The sequence below is a fragment of the Embiotoca jacksoni genome, unplaced genomic scaffold (assembly GCF_022577435.1).
Source record: "Embiotoca jacksoni isolate LCO1_2020_lvr unplaced genomic scaffold, fEmbJac1.0.p SCAF_16, whole genome shotgun sequence".
NCBI classification, from domain to species: domain Eukaryota; kingdom Metazoa; phylum Chordata; class Actinopteri; family Embiotocidae; genus Embiotoca; species Embiotoca jacksoni.
The window spans coordinates 4,951,410-4,974,775 of record NW_027185296.1 but is presented as its reverse complement, the minus strand read 5'-3'; the positions used below and the strand labels follow the sequence as shown (position 1 = coordinate 4,974,775).

The window sequence follows — 23,366 nt, the reverse complement described above, 5'->3', positions numbered from 1 at the left end:
ACAATGTACAGCGCACTGCTGATATTCACAAGTGTTTCTGAAGAAGTGCTGTCTTCAACAATTAGCTTTGCTTTTCCTTACTGCTTGTCATATGTTGGCAGCAATAAAGTAGGTAGCTACAGTTCTGGTGTACAGTAGTGCCTGTTTTTTGTTTTAATCTAAAGTCGGCCATCCTTTGAGCTGAGACACCACAAAGTGGTTTAAAACAGTGGAAACAATTCAAGTGGTCTGTCGAAAATAAGGTTTGCCAACCAAATGATACCAAAAAAAATTAAAAAAATAAAATCACTAGAAATAAAAATAAATGTTATATTTAAAAGGAAAACAGTAACATCTGCTGTGTCACATTGCCCTGCCAAACCCAGAGCTGCAGATACTGACAGTTATGGTGAATACTAGGATTAATCATCCTAGTTTATCAAACTAATAAACACCAGATGCAGAAATGTCCACGTGAACAATATTCATTTCAAGTCTATGCACTGGTCTCTTAACTCATCAGAGTTGGACATCCTGAGAAGATGAGTTACAGAGAACGAATACAAAACAAATACAGCAAGAGGAGCCCTTTGTTCTGTCCTCGACGTCTCACATGTGGAACACAACATTCCTCTTCAGGGACGTCAGATTCCACTGAAATCTTCTGATTTCTTAAAGATGCTGTAAAGTAGAAATTAAAATGAGTTTTAAGTTCATCACACCACATAAGTATGGGTTGTTAACTACCCATCCAAATTTTAACGAAAAAAAAACACAGACAAGTATTTTGTCTTTAGGCTTTGAAATCGTGAGAAAATCATCAGTCTTCTCTGCTCTGAGACTGTGTGGGCGTGGCCTGAAGGAGCTGAAGCTCCGCCCACTCGCTGGAAGGTGTTCAGTGTCCTGTATGACAGTCCTGTGGCTGCAGTTCTTTTCCCCACTAAGCGGTCCGTCTGACATCCAACCTCTCTTTATGCATGATGTCCCACTGGTACTCTGTCTCTCTGGTGGATGGAGCAGCCTGCTTTGGGAAAACAGAATAAAATTAGAATTTATTTGTCCAATGAGTGAAACATACAGATGCATATAAATGAAGCTTGTCCCCCCTGAGCTGTAACACAGGAATAAAACTGGACACCAGAGACAGCAGACAGTGAGACTCCAACTACTTCTAACGTAGCTGCATTACAATAGTGGAGATAATAAGAGAGGAGGACTTGATTTAGTTCTGTAACGACTGCAACATGCACAACGCTGCATTACATCACATCAATTCATTATATCACGTCAATTCAAACTTTGAACCTGCTTAGGTCTGCTGAAAGTCTTTCTCTTCCACTGATGTCCCTCCTCCTCCTCCTCCTCCACCTGCTCTCTGCAGCCTCCTGCACATGTAGTCGGGCTCGTTTATCCGGACCGGTACCGGTACATGTAACCGAGAGGGTCGGTGATTGTGACGTTACACCGGACTACAAAAACAACAACCCTCATTAATCGGGAGGACAAGATATCCTCTGGTCCATGTTTACCATCACCCCGAAACGTAAAATACAGAGTTACATATATTATAGTTCCTTATCGGAGCTTTATTGAGACGCACAAAATAATCTGCGGTTATCGGAGCATTTTCCTCTGAACTCTGCTCGGCTACGAGCTCAATAGAAGATAATTAGCACATTAAATACCATTTCATGAAAATACTGTTATTCTACACCGAGTAAAATCACGTTAGGGGTTTGCACCGCAGACTAAATATAGCAGAGTTACCTCTGGAAAAGTTATCTAGTGTAATTATAACAAGCACACAGAACTTACGCTGAGTGGTGAACTGCTGGTGGCGGCAGACGGCGCAAACTGCAAACTGTTTCAGACATGTATTTACATTCATGTTACCATCCTCTCCGGTTGGTCTGATGATAATAATAATCTATATTGTATAGCACTTTTCAAAACTTGAGTTATGAGGTGCATCACGTAAAGTAAGACATTAACACATATCTCCAGGGATCATCCGCTATGATTTACTCTCGAGAGGCAGGATTGTACGAGCCGCGGGGCTCTGACGAAATTCTCGGGCCTGATATGATGTGCAGGCTGCTGAACAGTCGATGGAGCGATTGGGTACGATGTTGCCAACGTGTAATCCCGTGTAGTGCAGTTAGGATTACAGCACAAATTCTGTTTAGATTAAGGTTTTACTTTACAGATGGAGTGAGGTCAAGGCAGGATTTTCCTTCCGAGCTCTGCATTGTCTGAAATGTTGCTGACGGAATCGGATGTGATGTTGATGATGAACGGAATAAGTGAACGGCACCGCGCTGCGCATCACGAGGTCTGAAAGGCAGAATGACGATATTTGAAGAAGAGGGCTGACAACTGATTGGCTCGAAAGCGCGGGCAGAGAGATCATTGGCCAGATAAGGTGACAACAAGAATATGAATGAGTGACTTGACAGCGTGGGAAAGCGGAAGTAACGCAGAATATAGCACAGCAGGATTAATTCAGAGGTGGAATCAATACCATGACGTGACATTAGAGATCTTCCATATTGAATTTACGTAAAATCGTCATTTAATTCCCCCATCTGTGATTAAGACAGACTCAAATCGATTTGGCATTTGCTTCCACCTTCACAAGAATATTTCTGTTGTTTTCTCCATGTTTCAGCATGATGAGGGCGCTAATTGCGGAAACCTCGGCTCTACCGGTGGAAAGGGCAGGTACCTGATGTTTCCTCATGCCACAGATGAGGTGCGTGAAAACAATGATAAATTCTCGCCCTGCAGCATCAAACACATCAGTCAGATCCTGAAGCTGAAGAAGGATGACTGTTTCATGGGTGAGGCACAAACAGCAGTCGGTGTTGCCTTCAGAGTTTGGACACCGTGAATTAGTCACCGTGAACAATTTATCTTGTGTGTTTACCTGCATGTCTGTTCATTTTGGTCAGTTAGTGATCAGCCCATCTGTGGAAACCAGATTGTGGAGGAAGGTGAGGAGTGTGATGTGGGTCACAACGACACAGACCTCTGCTGCTACAGTGCTATAGAGCCTGTGGAAGTCCAGTGTCGCCTCAAGCCTGGTAAAGCCTGCAGGTACTGCACACGTAAACACAGAGTATACACAGTGTGGATAAATGGAAAATTCCCATTTTTAGTTGAAGGAGAACTAATGATGCTGCATCTGTAGTCAGATTTGTTTTAACATTTATGGCTTTGTGTTTGTATTTTAAGTTAAAAATTCGTTCTCACTTGCATAATGTTTAATTGATGTGCCCACACCCCATTGTTACCAACCTTTCATCTGAGCTATTTTGTATATTTGATCTTCTACGTGTGGCTTTGCTTTGTTTATGTGTTGCTTTCATGTGTATCTGTCATCCCGACTGTATGCGTGTGACGTCTTTCCACTTGTCCATCCATCAGCCCGAGTCAGGGCCTGTGCTGCGGTCGGGACTGTGGGTTTAAGCCAGCGGGTCAGATGTGTGATGAGGAGACAGACTGTCAGAAAGACAGTGTGTGTACAGGCCTCTCCCCGCTGTGCCCCGAGCCGAATGCCAAGGAAAACCTCACCGTCTGCAGTCAGGGCACACGCGTGTGCCTGAACGGGGTGAGGCAGACACATCCACCACACCAGAGAGTGACTCAGTGAGTTTCAACTCCATTACCCAACGAGGCAAAGTTTGCAAGTTTACAGCAATGTTACAGTCTCATCATGAAGTTCATTTAGTAGCTGTTCTGGTGATTTCAATTACATCAGGTATTCTTTGGCAGCACATCCACTTCTTTTCAGTTGTAAACAAACATTTTTAGGACTTAAAAGATCCGCTTGAAATATCAGCTTATCACCAGTTGACGACCTGCAAATGTTTGCCAACCTCCACTGGTTTCACCTCGCTGCATTGCTGTAGAAGTGGACTGGAGGAAGTGTGTATCAGTACAGTGTGACATTACTGGTAGACAAGGTGCAACACAGCACACGTGTCTTAAATATATGGGCTACTGAGGGCTTATTAAACCTACCGGGCATTTGAAATACAAACATGTTGAACAGTCTTACATTTCCAAGAACACAAAACCTGGTCAACAGAGGTCGCTAGTTGGGAAATAAATGAGAAGCACTGGATGTGACATGAAAAAAAAAGGCAATAAAGTAGAGCACTTGGGTACTGCAAAGGAGGCAGTGGAAGAAAAACTCCCAACAGCCGCCCACTATGTCTATCAAAATGATTAAAAAAAAACAACCTCAAATTAAAAAAAAGAACTGAGCCCAAACAAACAAAATAAAAGTTGGGAGTCACTGGGAAGTAGAACTGAATAGCAATTTGAGGCAGGCTGAACAAAGAAAAACCATCAACACATCAAACACACAACAAACCAGACAGTCAATTAGAGATGTTGACCGCCCAGAGACACACCAAACTGACCACCAAACCAACCTCTTTATAACCTCCCAGCCAGGCTGATTGGCACCAGGTGACTACAAACATCACAGGGGCAACAAATAGCTCCTGATTTGCAAAGGTGAGTGAGCCTGTAACTTGGATCTCAGGATCCCTGGGCTTTCTGTTTTTGTATCACCTCGCACAAAGTAACAATCCTCTGGAGTCAATCAGACGATTCACCATCCACTCTGTGCTCACGAGTCACTTTACTTGAAAACAAATGGACCAATACAAGACAGAACTACTGAGGAAAGATCTTTTTGAATCCACTCCATAAAAGTTTCATTTTGACCATTTTCTCCAGTGTTGAAGACAGATGATACACTATACTCTGAGGAGGTAAGCAGGGGAATTCATTCCAGCTGCTCTGGATATATTACTCTCCAGATGTGCTAATTGTGGTAACCCCTGATGACCTGAACATGAAACACAATTACTGGAAAAAGCTTTTGGGGGTTGATGTGGAAAATGGTATATTCCAAGAAAAGGAATCCAAAAATGAAGGAATGTGTTTTGGTTACAGTTTTCAAATTGATTGTAAATCATTTCAGCTCGCATTGTTTCCTTCACTGAACCACATGAACAGAAAAGAGCAAAACAGATTCCTCTGACTAAATAAACACGTTCAGTTCTTCACAAACTGGAAATGTATTTCAGCCTTTGATAAAAAAAAAAAAAAAAAGAAAACGTGTGATGCAGATTACCCACTTTAACAAGTGGTGGCCAAAGATTTAACTGTTAAGATTCAGTCAGTAATTTAACATTTTGAACATATGAACACATCCTAAACCATATCAAATTTGAGAAAAAGATAAGGCCAAATCATTTTTATAATTTTTTAAAAAGTGTGTTGGAGGTATCTCAAGTTTTGTTCAGACTGCAGGCAAATCAGAATTGTTTCTCAATTCAGATATTGAGGACAAACTGTCTGGACTGCTATTTGCAAGGGTGCAGATCAGAAGAAATCTGATTTTAGCCACCAGAGCATCTGGACTGAAACCCATCTGTAGGAATCCAATTACAAATGTATTTCAGGAACCACCTCCACATGTGGTTGTTTTTTGGTGTCCAGGCTTTCCAAAATCAATCTGGATACAATCCGGATATGACAAAAAAAAACCTCATTTAAACTAGCAGTAAAGCCGAACTTTCTCAGCCTTATCCAGAACTGGTGTTTAAACACAGTTTATTGGTTGTGATTTAAACAGGTGCATTTTATTACCAATAAACGTTAAGTCTTAAGAGTGACCGAAGCTCCAGCTGAAAACCCAAGTTACCTTCTAATCTAGTTCATATTGAAGTATCAACAAAGTGAATACATATATGGAAGATCAACTTTGACTGGGTTCATGCAGTGTTAGCATACAGCTGGCTTCCAGATAGCTCTTCTTTCTCAGGTACTATCTCACTTTTGTATCTCTTTATTCTCCCCCAGCCTTTCTTGTCTCATCTTCATTTCTTTGAAGTCCTCTTCTTAATGAGGGTCTCTGGTTGTCTATGCAGGTCTGTGCTGAGTCTGTGTGTGTGAAGCACCACCTGCAGCAGTGTGACTGTCCAGGAGACTCCATGAAGGAGAAATGCCACATGTGCTGCCAGCAGCCCGGTAACCACAGGCCCATGTGTCCTCCTCTACTGAGGAATGCATTTACACTTTGTGCCCCCACGAATCAGCCTGTGTCAATTTGTACTGAGGTTACCCTTCCATATTATTGTTTTCCATTAGACAATCTCAAGTCCTTTGTTTGCGAGAAATGCGATTTACAATCCGCTGCAGTGCTGGATGTTTTGGTCCGTGTTCAAGACACTGCAACTTGGCAAATTCTACATATTTGCTTCAAAGACTCGAACTTTGATTCTATTTTGTCAATTTTCCCGAGTGCCATGCCACCATTGAATATATATACAGTACATCTGCAGTATAATGGCATGTCACTCCGTAAACTTGACTATACAGTATGTACTCTATACGTGTGTGTAATATCTTTAATCTTGAAACTTCTAATCTAATTTGACATTCTTTGTGTGTGTATATGGCAGATAAGCCTGAGACGTGTGCCAGCACCACCTCCTCCGTATTGTCTCGTCACTTTCAGAGAAAAGCGTTGCCCCTGGTGGGCGGTGCTCCGTGCTCTGGGAACCGAGGATACTGCGACAAATTCCACGTTTGTCGCCTCCTGGATGCGGACGGCCCCATCGCCAGACTGAAGAACTCCTTTCTCCATTTGGTTGACTTCGACGACCTGGCAGAGTGGATGAAGGTGGTTTCCTGCATTAAGTAGATGACACATACATAAGATAACAGCGTTAATGATGGCAGATGTCACCATAAATCTGAAGAACACTTAACATGGATGTTAGGTTTGACCCTAGATTTGACCCTAGGTTTGACCCTGTATCAGCTGTTTCAGCTGTTTCAGCTGGTACAGGGTCATTATTTGTTTGGGCCAAATAGATGAGAAGACCGATTTGTAATTTGAGTGTGTTGGTTTGTGGAACAACAATATAATAATAATAATAATAATAATAACTTTATTCATATAGCACCTTTAAAAACAGAGTTTACAAAGTGCTCTACAGAGAAGCAAAGCATAGTCATACGTAATGTCAATACCGGTAAACATTTAAGAAAACAGGAGGCAAAAAAGACCATACCATTAAGGTAATGAATACAAGAAAACCAAACAAATAACCAAAATGAGCAAATGGAATAGAAAACAAACAAATAAATAAATGAATAAAATAAACAAACAAAAACAGGGGAACAAAAGAACTGCATAAAAGGACGACATCACTTAAAAGCAATTCTATAAAAATGGGTTTTAAGAAGTGATTTAAAAGAAGTTAATGATTCTGCAAACCTTATCGCCTCAGGTAGGTCGTTCCAAAGTCGAGGGGCCCTTATGGAAAAAGCACGGTCACCCATGCCCCCATGGACCCATGCCGGTACTGGACTGTCATGCATTTGAAGGCTGGGGAACATCTGTTCACCATGTCTATGCCAGATGTTACAATATATTCAGATCTGATCCGGCCCAGTCATTCTTTGCTGTCAGGAGGTTAAAGAGGCAAAAGTACAGACAGCAATATGATATACAGAGTAATAGTAACAGGGAGAGGTGCAGGTGAAAGGGTTTATGGTAGTCAGGTTGGTTTATAAATTAATTCATTGAAATGTAATGACTGTGATTCAGTTCTTCTTTCATACTAAGAACATTTCTGTTACAGCAAGACTGTATCTTCAATAAATCTGCTTCATAAACATGATTACAGTAAAAAAAAAAAAAAAAAAAAAAAAAAGAGGGAAATAGCATTAGGAATCATAGTTTTTTGAGAGTTTTGATTTCAGTCAGAGGCTGAGCTGCAACGCAAAGACACGATCCATGCATCCATCTTTACAGAACTAATGTGCAGTTGTTACGATAAACTTCTGCAGACAAATAAACCAGATTTGTGCAAATTATACCCGATGAAAATTTACTGTCTGAACACACATCAACACGTGTAAAGTTGGAATCTCAAGCAGTAAAATGCACATTTATGAATAAACTGAATAATTAAATTCATGACTCTTCTCTACTAGACTTATCATAATACTACATTTAAGCATTTTCAGCTACCACTAGAGGTGCTGCACAGCAATGTATTACTGAGCATGTCCAATCTAAATCATGTGCCGAACGTTTAGGCCAGTTGCAAACGAAGAACACTGATGATGCACCTTAAAGGGACAAATGTGCCACTAAATGCATCCATCATGTTTGTTGGGCCTAAAAGAGACACAATGTAACTGTGTTGTTAATGAAAGACACACAGTGTACATCTAATGTATATTGTGAGAGCCCAATTCATCCTAAAAAAAAACATCCCTTAAGGAGATTTTTTATTTTTTTTATTTTAAAGAAAAGTTACTGTCTTGTGGTGGACTATTGTCACATAATAGTGCAAGAGTACATCTGTTTTGATCTGATTTCAATCAGTTTTTCATGTTAACTTACAGATGTCTTTTAGATTTGCATTTCAGGGACAGTGCACATTAATCAGCGCCACTGTAAATGTTTGGTTTTTTTAAACAGTCCCTGAGCCACATATTAAATTAGAGATTACGATGTGAGGACAGAGCAAAATGTTTGCCCAAAGTTACATCCTCAGCTCAGAGTGTTTGTTTAACTTTCTGTCTCGATGTTCAGCTGTCGTCACTGTTTCAATTGTATATAGCTGCCTTTGAGGTAAAGTTTCTCATGACAGCATGGAGAATCAGGAATGTACATTTGGGTTTAAGAGCATCTCATAGTTTCAGCCATCTGTCTCAGTGAAGACCGAAATGAGCCCTTGCATCATGAATTATTGTGTTGCTTCACTACAAGCGTGTTGACTTGATCTGAAATGAGAAGGTTGTGGATGTGATTAATTATTAGGAAAGCTTCTTCAGAAAACATTTAATTGGTTATGCTTTTAGCTTCTTAAGAGAACAGACATGGAAATTGTACTTAATGTGGAATATTCATTACAATAATGTGTTAGTAATCTCTTCAGTTGTTAAAAGGCACACAGTGTACTGAACCTGCTCTTGTTGAGTTTTTCTATAACACACGATCAAAACAGTTCACGTTTGTAAGATCACTGAAGACTATATGACACTAATAACATCTGTGTATTTAAAGCTCCTGTAGGGGTTTAAACTAAACTCTGTGTTCACAGACCGCATCACCTGCTGTATGTGGTGGACCTTTGGAGTTGATAGACACGATTGTTTTATGTTTATGTTTTGATCCTTAAAATCTTTAATATATTTTTGTTCACTCTCCACAGGCTCATTGGTGGGCCATCCTGCTTGCTATACTGACGCTGTCTGGAGTGATGGGCTGCACCGTCTGGCTCTGTGGCCGCAAATTGGACACCGATAACTTGGACTGACCTTTGAACTGATAAAAGATGCCTTTATCTGGGATTTTGAATTGCCAAGGCCACATTTATTCCACATCTCAAACATTCTGTGAGCTGCAGGCGACTTGGAAGACACTCAACACCTGCTCACTGCCTCTCACGCTGTATTGTTAGCTGATATCTTTCTACGTCATCGTGGTTCTGCTGTTTCTTTTCTTTGTGCAAGTTGCCTGTTCACATTTCAACAAGCAGTGACAATCTCCTGTAATTCATGTGTTGTGGAAAATTTTGCTGTTGCGGCCAACTGTGGGTCAGTGAGATCCCCTTCAAGAGGGGTCACGTTCCTCTATTGTGACAGTACACCCACGGCAATTTAAATCCATCTGTCATGCAACGACTCAAACGAGCTGAGCGTGTTGGAGCTTGAATTTCAGCTTTGATGACTGTCCAGCTTTCCATCTCAGTGAGACAACTGCAAATTAGTGCTCAGCTGGACATGACATTGGAGTATCTGCTGTTATTCGCAGGTTTACAAAGTTAATAAAGGGACGAATAAACGTTTGTCATCTCAAATAGTAACTGTTTACTAGTAAATGCAGCTACTGTATTAAGTACAATTTTGAGCTAGTTGTACTTTATTTGTACACCACTACATCTATTTAACAGCTACAGAAAGAACCTGACTATGATTCAGAATGAAAAAAAAAGCATATAATAATCTTATTTTATTACAGTGCAATGCACTGTGAAGATCAAACTCCTGGTTTCAAACCTTTTGGTCTTCTGACCCTGTACAGTTGTTTACACAAGTATTGTGATTCAGTCTGGGTCACCTTGACACAATCAGCCAAATGCACTGGCATCACAACTGAAAGGAAATTAAGCAACAGCACAGCTTGTTTTGGGTTATGTACAAATTCACTGCACTTTTCTATCAGAACCAGCTGTGAGAGTTTAAACTGTTGAAACTGTTTAGATCAAACACGCTTTGCTTTGATAAAAAAGAAATTGAAAAGTGGAACAAACAGCCTTGAGATGGTAAATGTGAGTGATAATGGTGAACATTTTTGTTATAGAGTAAGGAGAGGATAAAAGAAATTATCATGCTCCACTGTCAGGCTCAAGATGACCTCTCAGATGTCAGGTTTGGTTTATTAAAGACACAGTACAGCGACGTATTTACAGCTATGTACAAAGGATTACAGAAAGGCACATTTTACAGATCCATCCAGAGGTGAAATATATAACCAACAGTGCTTCAAACTACAAATTCTATTATCTGTATTATGGTATTTACATACATTTACTGTACAAGCAACTTGATTAGCAATCTCTTCCCCTGTTTTCAGTGCAAAAGTAAAACATTTCCACTTTTTTTTAAAGAAGATAAAAATGAAGTCACAATGATTACAGTACCGATCTCTAAAAAGCTGAGGTTTAGATATTGCTCACAGAACTGGAAATGTACTTGTGAATATAATAGCATTAGTAAAAAAAAAATTTTTGAGTTAGGGACAGAAGAAGTTGCATTTACAAAGAGCACAACACCATGAAAACACTAGTATTAGCTGTCTTCTACCTCACACTGAGCATCACATACTCGTTAAAAAAAAACAAAAAAAAAAAAAACAAAGCCATATAACAGAAGAATGCCTGGCACTTCTTTGAGGTGACAGCTTCAAAGTCATATGTCATCTTACAGAGGTGTAGCAGTAACAATTGAAAACAACAGCTTTTGCTGGTTCATGGGCCTCACACTCACGGAGGTGAAAAACAGCAAGAAAAGCACAGAAAAGTTCAGTTTGCAACAGCTTACTTTTGACCACTGTTTACAGTAAGGCACACTGATACAGGTCCCACAGTCACGTACAGTGCTGGGAGCCACAGTGGTGAATGCTCGGTTAGGTCATGCACTAGTTAGAAAATACAAAAAGGTGAATATATTGTACCCTATTGCCTAAAACACCTTAAGAAATTCACCTGTTTTTCTGAGGTGTCAGTTTGCAGGACATTATCTTTCACAGTGGTAGCTTTAAATACAAAGTTTAACTTGAGGTATTTTACACAATAGGACATCAGTACTTCCAAAGCCAAACATGATAAATCCAGTCCTCAGACCGCTCAGTGTGAGAGCATGAGCTGAATACATCCATCTATCTGGACAAAGAAGATCCACCAAAGATGACACCATTGTCTTTTAGTACAACAAAGAAGTTACAGTTACGTGTCATAAAAACGGCTTTTTACAAAATATATTACAGTATTCACATACACGTTGTTTTAAATACCATACATACTTCTGTTGATATATACAAGGTGATAAAGGTTTTATATATTTGATAAATTTACAGGAGTATAAATTATCTACTAAGTGCTGAAATGGTCAGAGGGGCATTCAACAGTATCTTCCTTTTCAAGGTCAGTAGTTCTCCAGAGTTACTCTACAGACAAAACCAGGTATATTGTTATTTATCAGATGTAAAAGTAATGAAATATTAATAAAGTAAAGTGGAGACTAACATACCTTTTTGGGGCTCGTTTTGGGTTCATCCTCCACGCATCCTTACATTTAACAAACGTGACTTCCTGTGACAGGTTGTGAACATCGGGGTCTTTTACACAGAACACCAACCTGTAGGAGAAGTACAATTCATTTGAATGAAATCCGAGTAATGGACACGTTTTGGACAGATTTTGACCACAATTAATGGGGTAATTGATTAACTGGCCCGAGTCTCAAGGAAACTCATCTAACAGTGACGCTTAAGAAACAGTCAGGGGTTAATCAAATCATTAGGATCCCTCCTCTGGGCACAACGAACTCTTATGGGGACCCATTCTTCTATTGGAATATTTCAGTCTGAACCAATTGACAGACTGTAATTGCCAGGTTACAAGTAGGACTAAAGATTTAGTTCTGTTTCTGTAAATACCACGTACATAATTTTCTGTCTTCGTCTTTACAGTGCAACTTACTTTTGCTGCGTCTCGCCGGCTCTGATGCGGATTTTGTGAAACTCCATGTTGGAGCTGTCCGAGTCGCCGGACCACCAGGAGGATACCATCTTCAACATGTTGGAGGCAGACCAGCCGTTTGTCTCCTCCCACTTAAACTTCAACATCAGCAGGTCCCCGATGTCTTTTTCTGTCACCAGCAGGAACGAATGCGTCTTATTGGTCATAATCTTCTCCTTCCTGTAAGGCATGCATATGGAGGAAAGTTAGTGCTCAAGTGCTCTCTTGTTTTATTGAGCAAAGACTTCTAAAGTATGCACCGTAAAACATGCCAACACAGTGGTATAACCAGATATAGTAAAGAGCCAACTTTACTGTATTTCTGTGTGTGTGTGTGTGTGTGTGTGTGTGTGTGTGTGTGTGTGTGTGTGTGTGTGTGTGTGTGTGTGTGTGTCCATGGTTATAAAACTGTTTATGGTTTCTATCACGAGCTGTTGAATTCTCTGCCACTGTTGCAAAACAAATTGTATAAATTGTAAGCTGCAAGTCACGGTGCAGTAATTCACTTTTATAAATGATTTTGAACTTCTCACTTACAGCTTAAGCTCCAGGTTTTCAGCCTCTCCGTTGGTTCCGTGCAGTGAGACGGTCAGTGAAGGCTCCATCTCTGAACTATTCACCTTACTGGAGAAGTGGATCTTCAGCTGGTAGTGGTAAACTGTAAGAGGAAGCAACAATAGGCATCATTTAGGAAACTTAAAACATGCGTGTAGGTTACTGTAATAAAACGCCTCCAATTCCGTAGTTTTATCAAAATGAATCCTCATGTAAACAGACTTTTGCATCCAGAGCAACCAGAATCTGAAACTCTACAGACCTCAGAAGGTCTTCATTTCCTTTTTAATCCCTTTTTCAAACATTTCAAAAGATGTTTTTTCAGTATTATACATTGGACCTTGTTTTTGTAATAATATTAGCTCATTTGGCTATGACCAAGTAGGAAAATATTGCAATAGTTTTAGTCGTTTGTGTTGATAAAGTCTGCTGACCTCTGAAAGGCATGGAGGCTCGGGTCTTGGTGTACATCTGAACGTCGCGTGCCCTGCGGATCTTGCTGATGTCATAGCCCACTGTGTTGCAGCGGCCTTTGCGGCAGCTCAGACACATGCCGCGGTCGAACATGTCATTGCTGCCGCACCTGTAGGCCTTGGCCGCTTCCTGCTCGTTCAGCAGCGAGTCGATGAAGAGGTGGATCGAGCGCTCATGTTCGCATTTCACTGCGTCGGTGATAGCTGATCAGAAAAAAGAGGAGGATGATCAGACACAGATAAAATTTCAAGTTCTTGGCTGAAAACATTCTAGATAAATGTTCACCTGCCGCCTAAAAAAGAACAATATTTTATCTGTCCTTTTCTCCGCCATGTTTACTTTAATGTCCGAAAATGTACCTGTAAAGCAATCTAAGTACTTCAGAAAACTATTTTCTATTTAAGAAGTGATTTATAGGTAATTCAAACAAAACAAATTATTATTCTCAGTATAAAAAAAGTCCCAAAATACAATTAAGAGTACAAAAAACAAGAAAAAAAAAAGTTGCATTGTTGTTGCATTCTGAAAACACAGTATAACACAATTTTGCACGTTTCGAGTTGAGTTAATCAAAGCTTCAATATTTTAGAGTTATTTTTACCAAATAGCCCAAAGTTAGCGATCCTCTCCAGGGCCCCTCTGAGGTTGCAGCCCGGCTGGAAGCTGCCTCCGTTGGGGTAAATGTCCACGTGGCCGACGGGCTGCTGGATTCCAATGCTGAGACCCAGGGAGCCACGTGTGAAGGTGTGGAGGACATCCACAAAGTGAGCATCATCTGGGGAGAGGCGCCGGTGGGCATGCTCGCCCTCAAAGTCAGGACCGGCTGGATCCAGACCTTAAGACAGAGAGGAGGAGCATCGCCAGATAGTTTATAGTCAATTAAACAGTCAAAAACGTAATCATACACTGCTTTATTAGTTTGTAAGATGTAGCATAAAATGGTCCCTTTTGTTTACCAGTTATTCTTCCGACTTTATTGGTCACATGGCTGCCAGCAAATCCAGCCACATGAGCTCCAAGGCTGTAGCCAATCAGGTGGATTTTGTCAAGAGGCATGTTCGTGGTTTCCTTTTAAATGCAAGTTACAGAAAACAGCATTAAAGAAGTCAGTAAAATATAAGATAAACTAAATAAACCATTATACAATAAACAACCTCTGATTTTGGAAGATCTTTTTTTTTAAGATAGGGACACATTTCTTTACAAATTGACTGGGGACATGGAAAATAATGTCACTGTGGAACACAACTGTATTCATGAGCTAGTTTAGCAGATGAATTAGAACAGTACTGTTTTATAATAATGTAAACTATATTATAATGATTAATAAATTATCTATAAATATTTTGGCTTGTTGTAAAGAGGAACAACTGGTGACTCTCCATTGTTTTAAAATACAGGTGGAAATAACTTTTTACAACTATTTTTTACAGTTCTAAATCTTCTAAATGTCCCTTTTGGTCCCAACAAGAGATCATTCAAACAGCAATGAATGACAGCTACAAGCTTCTACCAAGTCTGTTTTTTAATTAAAAAAATTTTTTAAAAAGGGAATTAAAAACGGTCTCCTCTTTAAAACGAACAGTGATGGGTAAAACACTTTTAAATGAAACCTCTGAGGTTTTGGATCCCACTGACCTCGATCCAGTCGATGAAGCGGGCGATCTCCCGCCCCACTGCTTTGGTTTTCTGAGCTGCCACCACATAGTGATTCTGAGCCGAGTTGAGCCAGTCCACCACGATGACGTTTGCCGTCTGCTCTCTTTCGTACAGCGCTGATACCAGCTTGGGCACCCAGCTCTCAAACATCCCACTCAACTGTGGAGTTGACAGTCAAAACATGAAACTTACAAGGTGACATTGCAACAAGGTCAAGTGGATACTGACACTGATAAACCTCCAATATCCACAATGTCTGAGCCCCCTCCAGATAAACTTTACAGCACATACTTTGGGATTAACTACAACCTACTGCTGCCTGTCAACAGCAGCTGATGAAGTGAGATTGGTCAAACGTGGTGGCATCAGAATTTAGTGAAATACAACCAGTCATAGGTGTTTTTTTTTCCTTTTCTGTGGCCTAAAGTGAACAAAGCTCCAGGAGGGATTTTAAAAGCAGGGCAAGTCACAACAGGCGTTGCTCACCGTCCATCCGTGGATTACTAGGAAGGTTTTGGAGGTGCTGTTGAAAGTGCAGGCAGCCAGGGAGTCCGGTCTGCCAGGAAGTATGTAGCACAAGTCGTCATCGGGATGGGATGGTTTACGGAGGGAGAATTTGGCAATACTTGCGTTCTTGTTGTCATCCTTGTGGTCAAGCAAATCTTTCAGAGGGTCGAGGAAGTTACCTGACAGAGAGATTAACCAATTAGCTGCATGATTTACAAGGACATTTTTCTCTTTAATTAACATTTAAGAAGAGCTGAGAAGAAGACGTTCCTGTGTCTCGCTGGTGTTTCTGTCAAATGTGTAAATCCTATCTAATGTTCTCAATGGGAGGTCTGAGACGCTTGACTAGCTAAATGAGTGACTGGCTGCAATAAGCCTCGGCCCCACGGGGCCCCCACAGTAAATGAGCCTCCACCTTAGAGAAGATCAGTGCTCAGGGGTTACAGGGGTTCACTTGGTCGGGACTGAGCTCCATAGAAAGCCCTGCGGGTTGTTCCCAGCTTTGTTCCTGCCACCTCACTGACTATAATCTGCCCAAATTTCAGTGGTCCTGAGACAGTCAGCTGACTCAACCCAACTGGGGGTTGTGCTGGTTTTCGGAGTTGGGGGTTGGGTGGTGGAGCTAAGTACCACATAGACATGCAAAAAGGATTACAGTGAAAAGTTGGAGCCGTTTAGGGGCCATATTGTAAACATAAATGCACATAATCACACTTAGACAACGGTTTCTTTTAAGATGACTTATTTCTCTGAATGTTTTCTGCACTGTGCACCTCAAATGACCACTGACTCTGTCAAGAGAGTGAAAAACCAACATTTTCATCTGGTCTCTCAGAGTGAATAGCAGTAACAAAGTTGAGTATTGGCCAAAGAGCACAAAGACGAGTTTAGTCATAGACACGTGATCTAAAGCATGTCCTATATACCCTTAATGTTATTGGCAGAGTGTAAACTACACAACATCCGGCTCGGACAAAAGCACTGCGCATACATTCAAACAGAGAATCTCCACCGCCTGTGTCTGCAGACCGCACAGTGCTCCAGAGAAGTCTGCTGATATCGGAGAGTAAAAGAAGTTCAACTGTAAACTCACCAAAAATAGAATCGGTGAGCTCTTCTTCCAGAGACGTCACATACTGCACAGCTGCGTTCAACACCACGAAGTACAGAAACCGAACTCGCCACGCTTTCATTTCTTTTACAGCGTATTCCTTTTAGAGAAAATGCCTTTAACAGTTAATCAGATCAATAGCGCACACCGTAGCCCGAGAGTGAGATATTCCTCTAAGAATAATCCTGCGCGTCCTGTTGCGCGCACAGCGCTGATGTATCTGAACCACCTTGAACTGGCTGCGTCTTAAATAGCACTTGTGAACTTTCTGACAAGCCATTGGCTGCTGACCCCCGGGCGGGGAATGGAAAGTATGGGTAAAGTAAATCATTACACTGCTTTATGGGGAGAGTTAGCAACACTGGTTGGCAGTGTGCTCTCATTAAAACCAGTAGACTGTTCTATTTGTGTTCTTAAATTAACTCAATGTATGTTTCTACCACATAACTCGCCAAACATGAGGAATTAATGAGTACTGCATGATGGGATTGTTTAATGGTTTTCTTGTGTGCCTATACGTTTGTTGACTGTCTGTGGTAGAAGAATTATTTGTACTTCTACTAATACTACTCAATGAAAATACTCCTCTACAAGTAAAGTACTGCATTCAACACCTTACTATAATAACAATATGAGCATTATCAGCTAAATTTACTTAAATTATCAGAAGTAAAAAATGTTCCCTGTCAGTGTTTTATGATGTTTTTGGATTCATATTACTGCTGCATCATTGTGTATTTTACTGCTATAGCTATTTAAGGTTGTGCTAATTTGACTTGTTTTATATAGGCCTATAGTATTGGATAGTTTAATCTGCAGTAATGCATCATACTCTACATGTTCATAGTGTCACATTCAACAAGGTCCAAAAAAGAACCATAAAAAAACACCTAAACCTCCAGGGGTTGATTAAGCTATAGAAAAGAAAACATTTACAACTTATAAAGGAAAACTTAATCATGTTGCCTATTGAAAAAAAGTCTGAGTGATTTAGGCTGAAGCAGGTCACAAGTGTTGTGCACAGTAGCAGACAAACTAATATACCTCACCGGTCACCTACATGGCTGACTCTTCGTTACATACCAGGACTCAGGCAGCCATAAAGACTTGAGGGGCTTCCCGGGGGCATTTTAGGGACTCTTTTACTTCGTTTTGGCATCAGAAATCAGATGAGTGTGACACAAACTCACAATTATAAATTACAACTTCTGTTCCTGAGTTAGGACATTATTAACATCCAGAAAAATGTTTTGAAGTTGATGCAGTGACGTTCTCCTTTGAACATTTGAATATGAAATGCCATCACTTCACTATTTTATCTTATTAAACATTTGCGTGAAATTTTGTCATAATTCTGTCTTAAGTCATGGCCACAAACATGTTTTGCGGGGTCACAGTGGCCTTTGACCTCTGACCATCAAAATCTAATCAGTACATTCTTGGGACCAAGAGAACGTTTGTGCCAGATTTGAAGAAATCCCCTCATGTCATTCTTGGGATGAGAAAACCTGAAAACATAAAGCCTCTGGTTGCCGCTGTTGGTGTCAAGAAGGCAATCGTAACATTGTTTTTCATTTTTAGGCAGTGTACATTTTTTCAATGATTCAGCTAATTAGTAAAATTTCTTTAAATGTTTTTTTCTTTCAAAACTTGTCTCTTCTTTTGTCTTCACTCTCCAGCTTCAAAGGACTGACACAGTTTGTTTAAGGTTTATATATAACACTTGTATTTGTTTTGCTTAGCATACTGCATACTCATCCTTGGGTGCCGTTTCACAAAACCTAGATAATGGTTTAAGCCGGGATTTTCCAGGTATCATGGTTTAATTAAACCTTGATTTGGTTTCACAAAAGCAGTTGCACATACATTACCATGGAGATTTATTCTGTGAAACTAGCCTGGTTCTGACCAGACAGCTATGTTTACTTAGTCCTGGTGCCTTTCAGTCAGTGTTTACTCTGATCAGAAACCTATTTCTTACAGTTATTCCCTTTGACGGGAAGTTTTGCGAGAAAATAAATAATAAAAGAAATTTAACTTTATGAAAACTACTGTTCATATTATTCCTTGAGGCTTCATAAATATTTTATTACACTTTTTGAGATGATTAGAAATGGACAATAAAGTTGCAAAGGAGTTTTAAATTAAGTCATGAAGGTAATAAAGTATTAGAAGATGGTTGTTTCTCCCTTTACAGTCACATGCTCTTGATGACGTCATCGATGATGAAATGCATACGGGCTTCCTGATGGAAAAAGGTATTTCTGGACAGGTCGGACCCCTCGATTTTTCTTAATGACAGCCTGCATGAGCGTTCCCGAGATTCAGCCCCACAGAGCACCGAGCCCTGACTGTCCTACAGATAATCTGTTGTCTGATGTTTTTCTTTATGCAGCAGAAGATGCTGAAAATCTGAGCAAAGCCACTATTTGTCGCTCTGTTAAAAGGTGTATTTGGCATTGAAACAATATTCTCACATCTTCATCATGTTTCCACATAAGTATGTGCTATATTGAGAAGGATTTTTACTAAATCGCAGGTACAATGAATTACAGATTACGCACAGAGGGAGAGAGGGCTTTGTAATATTCATGATGAATAATACAAGTAACATTAACTTCCTCTGCTCACTTTCAAGGCATTAATAACTGATAATTTGAATCAATAACTCCTTGAATTATAGAATTATGACCATTTTATTTATAGGAAACTACGCATTCGGTCAGTCCACTATGTCTGCCACACCTTATGACGCTCCTTAATTAAATCAGCAATGTTCTCTTTCACATATTGTCCTTTTCCTCCTTGTATGCTTCCATTAAGAGCAGTTTCTCACTGGGATTTAAGCATGTAACACATATCTTTTCAATTTCACATCAGTGAATCTGTGATGTACCTCCTGGTCTTTTGAAGACGGACGTAAATGCGCATTTATCCAGATATATTACACCTGGTTTGAACGAGCCACACCTGATCGCCCAGGCTTGGCAAATGTGAAACAGATTAAGCCAGGATGCTCTGACTGGGCTAGATCAAGCCTGGCTTTCCTCTGTTATCCTGGATATCTTAATTCTGCTTTTGTGAAACAGGCCCCAGGAGTTTCTGGGAGTAAATTCCTCAATGATGTAGCCTAAAGGAAGAAAAATTCTATTAGCTGTGCTCCACTTATTTTGTTGTTACATTATGGGAAGGATATTCTTTAACCCAAGTTGGATAATAAATCCTGACTCCTCTCTGAACAATACAATGCATAGTAATGTTGAAGTAGAAGCAGATGATACAGTTAAAGTTACACAGCATTCAATTCATGTTGTTGTTACCACTATAGATTTTTTCAAAGCCTCATCATATTTAACTTTTCATTTCTGTATAATAATGTAGGAAATGTGAAAAATGTACTCCTTTACAAGTAACAATGGCTGTAACAGTGTTCATTAATCGAGCAATCAGTGAAGTTTTTGGCTGACTTGATCTGAATTTGGCAGTCAGCACACAGCTATTATACCAAATTCTTAGTTTTCATTACTTCAAAAACTTTTACCTTTGACCTATCGCATAGAGCATTTTACCAATCAGGCAAAGTGAAATGTTGTTACAGGACACCTTCAGATTATGTGCTCATATTCAGGCAAGAGTTGTTGGCTTCACAGCTGCTGATTTGTTGCCCAAAACTCCAGCACAACATGCCAAGACAATCTGGGCAGGAGGCCGATGAGGTGATAGTTGAAGCATTACAAGATTGTTGCTGTGAAGGTCATTTGAACAGTAAAGTTTGCACAGTGACACTCACTACAACAAAAGAACTGACTCTGTAACCAAGTATCAGCTAACAGTGTGACAAATCCAGAGTGATTCAAGCAGAATAAATGTAAGAAAAATTGAAATGTTTTTGAATAGCTTTGGATAAAAGCGTTATGACCAGAACTCGACCTCGAAGAGAATGTTGAGGAAGTAACAAAACAAATTCACCCAAATCTTATACTGAGTAACCCAAAATGCCAAGAAAAGGCTACTGACACATTTTTAAAGTAACAAGTGTTCAACAGCAATATAACAACTAAAAGTGCAGAAATGCATGCAAGTAATGTCAGGGACTCCAAGGACAAGGCAATATAAAAAAAAAATTTTTAAAAAGTCTACACTAACTAGAAAATAAACAGCTCAATTGCCCTGCAGAAACAGAAGAAGCACAAACAAACTGTAAACTAAACAAAAGCAGCACCAACACAGAGTGGCCAAATGGACAGGAGCTCTCGTAATGGTGGTTGATGTACTGACAATCAAATGAAGTTCAGGTGTGAGAGATGCAAGCACACAGAGGGGCATGGAAAACCACAATGACAGAGACACATACAACGTAAAAGGTATAAATCCAGTTACTGCTAATGTCGCTACAGTTTTAACATCCATACAAAAATGACCGAAGTTACCTGATAGCACTGTATAAAACAACCTGTTATTATTCAGAATAAATCAACTTTGTTTGTAATGATAGACTTTTTATAAGAATATACTGTTTTCATTCTTGATTATAGTGTGGTTTTATGGATTGTGACTCTGATAGGTTTATAGGTCCAGACTAATATATCACATGTATTCAGTGCCCTCAAATTTCACATGATCAATCATGATCTCCAGAGGATCAATCTTGCTGATCTCTTAGCTTTTCTTCCCTCTGCAAAACACAATTCTAGTCAAATTGTCACGGGAGTTCAGGATAGGACCCAATAGCAGACACAGGATCAAGATCAGGTACAGATCCGAGGCAGGCTGGTGGAACAGCCGTGAGACAGACGTGCAGGAACCAGAGGCGGGACTCTGGGAGCAGCAGGCCTGATCGACTGTGTGGTTCCCTTGGTCCAACACAGGATGGCAGGCTTATGTCAACTGGGTGATCTCCGCGTAACGACACAGAACGGCTGGCAGGGTTGACGGCTGGCAGGGTTGACGGCAGGCTGCGAGCGAGTAGACGCAATGAACCGACAACCCAGGACTGCAGGACCAGGGCCGATACAGTGCCAGGTGGCAATCAGCAGGATTGCCAGCAGCTCTGCAGATTGATTAGGGGCGTGGCCATGGGAGGTGTCTGCAGACAGGAAATGGAGAGACACAGACCAAAACAAAAAGCACATAGCACACCACAACAAACAGGGGAATGACAAAACACACCTGAGAAGGAGATCAGGGAGACAGCAACAACACACAGGGTCAGACAGGGATCCTGACACAAATCTCCACAAGCCTCAGCTGCACTTTGTGTTTACTGCTAATTGGAAAATCTTGTAAACAGCCTAAATTAAGATGGTTTACCTATATTAGGCCCACAGAGCAGCTAACATGACTGTAGACTCGGTAGCATCTGGTTACATAAAGATATGTTTTAATGTTATACGCACATAAGTTATTGCAATTCCAGAGACACATCCTTAATAAACATTATTTTTCGTCCAGTCTGGCAGATTTGCAGCATCTGAAGTCTTTCTTGATTTGAACACAATTAGATGCTGTTTCAGCCAATCAGGCTCCAGAGGTCTGCCTGTGTGGACGTCTTCACTACTATTGTGAGAAGCAGCTCTTTACAGTGAATCACAAGGGTCCGTTCATTAAAAGATTCCTTCACTGAATCATTCAGACAACACCCATGTTCACAGGATTTACCTGATGTTGCTATTTAAGAAACCTTCAAGCTGCTAGACTTTATCGGAAAATAACATCATGCTGACTGTATGAGGTAAAACCTCTAACTCAGTATGTCCCTGCTACAAAACATACAGCCCACAGTGTGATGAAAGCTACACTCTTCCTCATCCTGTAACACACATGCACACACAGTCGAGATGTTGCTCCCACAGCAAACCATCTGGCTTCAGCCACGGTTAATCTTCTATGAATATGACAACATTTTCCTCGAAAAACAGTGACAGCATTTGTTTTCCCACCACAGCCACTGCACTCCTCGTCTTCGAAGGGGAAATACTCGGCCCTGTTGATGAGAAGTTGATGAAGAACAGAGTGTATCAGATGCCAGGGAGTCATTCCTGTATTCCCAGTGTCCTATATTTAAGTACATAATGAGAACCTGAAAAAGGCCAACTCTGTATTCACTTAGTACAACATGGGCGATTGTTGGTTTAGGTTAGGGGTTAGGTTCAGGCATAAGGGTTGAGCTGGGCAACATAGCTACACGTCTGATGCCAGACCTCAACAGCAGACATTTATTGGTTCCAGCTGATGGAAAGACAGCAAGCACTAACTCAAATGTCTTAAATGTTATGTCCTTCCAAGACTTCTTCCCTCAGCCTATTTCTAGGAATGGCACACGATCACGTGTTGCACATGTCCCGATCCCAAAAGATTGAAGTGAGCACATGGAATAAAAAAAAAGTTTTTTTTTCATGTGTTTCTTACGGTTACTTCACAGGGAGACTTACAGCAGTTAGAGAACGGTTTGATCCGGGCAAAAAATGTGGAGGAAAATATATTCCTGGTAAAATTTTTAGATTGATAAATCCAGAGTTTTATGGTCTTTTAGTTTTCTTGAACGCATTAAAGCATGAGTCTCTTGTGTTTTGATTTACTAATGATCTGAAGTCAGAGTCAGGCGGTATGTTGGTGGTCAGCAGGTCAGTGCAAGCAGCAGGGCAGGTTTGAAAAAGTAATCTGTGTGGTTTTCAACAACACATGTTCACAACCAACACAAAGTCATGTGGGATGCAGTGTTCACAACGAGAGAAATC

At 40.4% G+C, this 23,366-nt stretch overlaps 2 protein-coding genes across 2 annotated transcripts in view; one reads left to right on the top strand and one right to left on the bottom strand.

Annotated features, from left to right (window-relative positions):
- The window catches only part of LOC138198780 (disintegrin and metalloproteinase domain-containing protein 10), a 30,452-nt gene extending 20,228 nt beyond the window's left edge, over positions 1 to 10,224 (top strand). The window contains exons 10-15 of the mRNA XM_069150403.1: positions 2,648 to 2,819; positions 2,931 to 3,075; positions 3,406 to 3,589; positions 5,928 to 6,027; positions 6,462 to 6,682; positions 9,234 to 10,224. Coding sequence (XP_069006504.1) covers positions 2,648 to 2,819; positions 2,931 to 3,075; positions 3,406 to 3,589; positions 5,928 to 6,027; positions 6,462 to 6,682; positions 9,234 to 9,338 — 927 coding nt within the window. The 3' untranslated portion in view covers positions 9,339 to 10,224. The remainder of the gene's footprint in view (positions 1 to 2,647; positions 2,820 to 2,930; positions 3,076 to 3,405; positions 3,590 to 5,927; positions 6,028 to 6,461; positions 6,683 to 9,233) is intronic.
- A 217-nt stretch (positions 10,225 to 10,441) lies between these two features.
- Positions 10,442 to 16,853, bottom strand: LOC138198782 (lipoprotein lipase). Its single transcript, XM_069150404.1, has 10 exons — positions 16,612 to 16,853; positions 15,498 to 15,697; positions 14,991 to 15,170; positions 14,309 to 14,420; positions 13,954 to 14,187; positions 13,313 to 13,555; positions 12,861 to 12,981; positions 12,285 to 12,503; positions 11,833 to 11,940; positions 10,442 to 11,749 (listed from the first exon to the last, which is right to left on the bottom strand). The coding sequence occupies exons 1-10, from the start codon at positions 16,709 to 16,711 to the stop codon at positions 11,728 to 11,730; spliced, it is 1,539 nt and encodes a 512-aa protein (XP_069006505.1). The 5' UTR covers positions 16,712 to 16,853; the 3' UTR covers positions 10,442 to 11,727.
- Between the last annotated feature and the right edge of the window lie 6,513 nt (positions 16,854 to 23,366).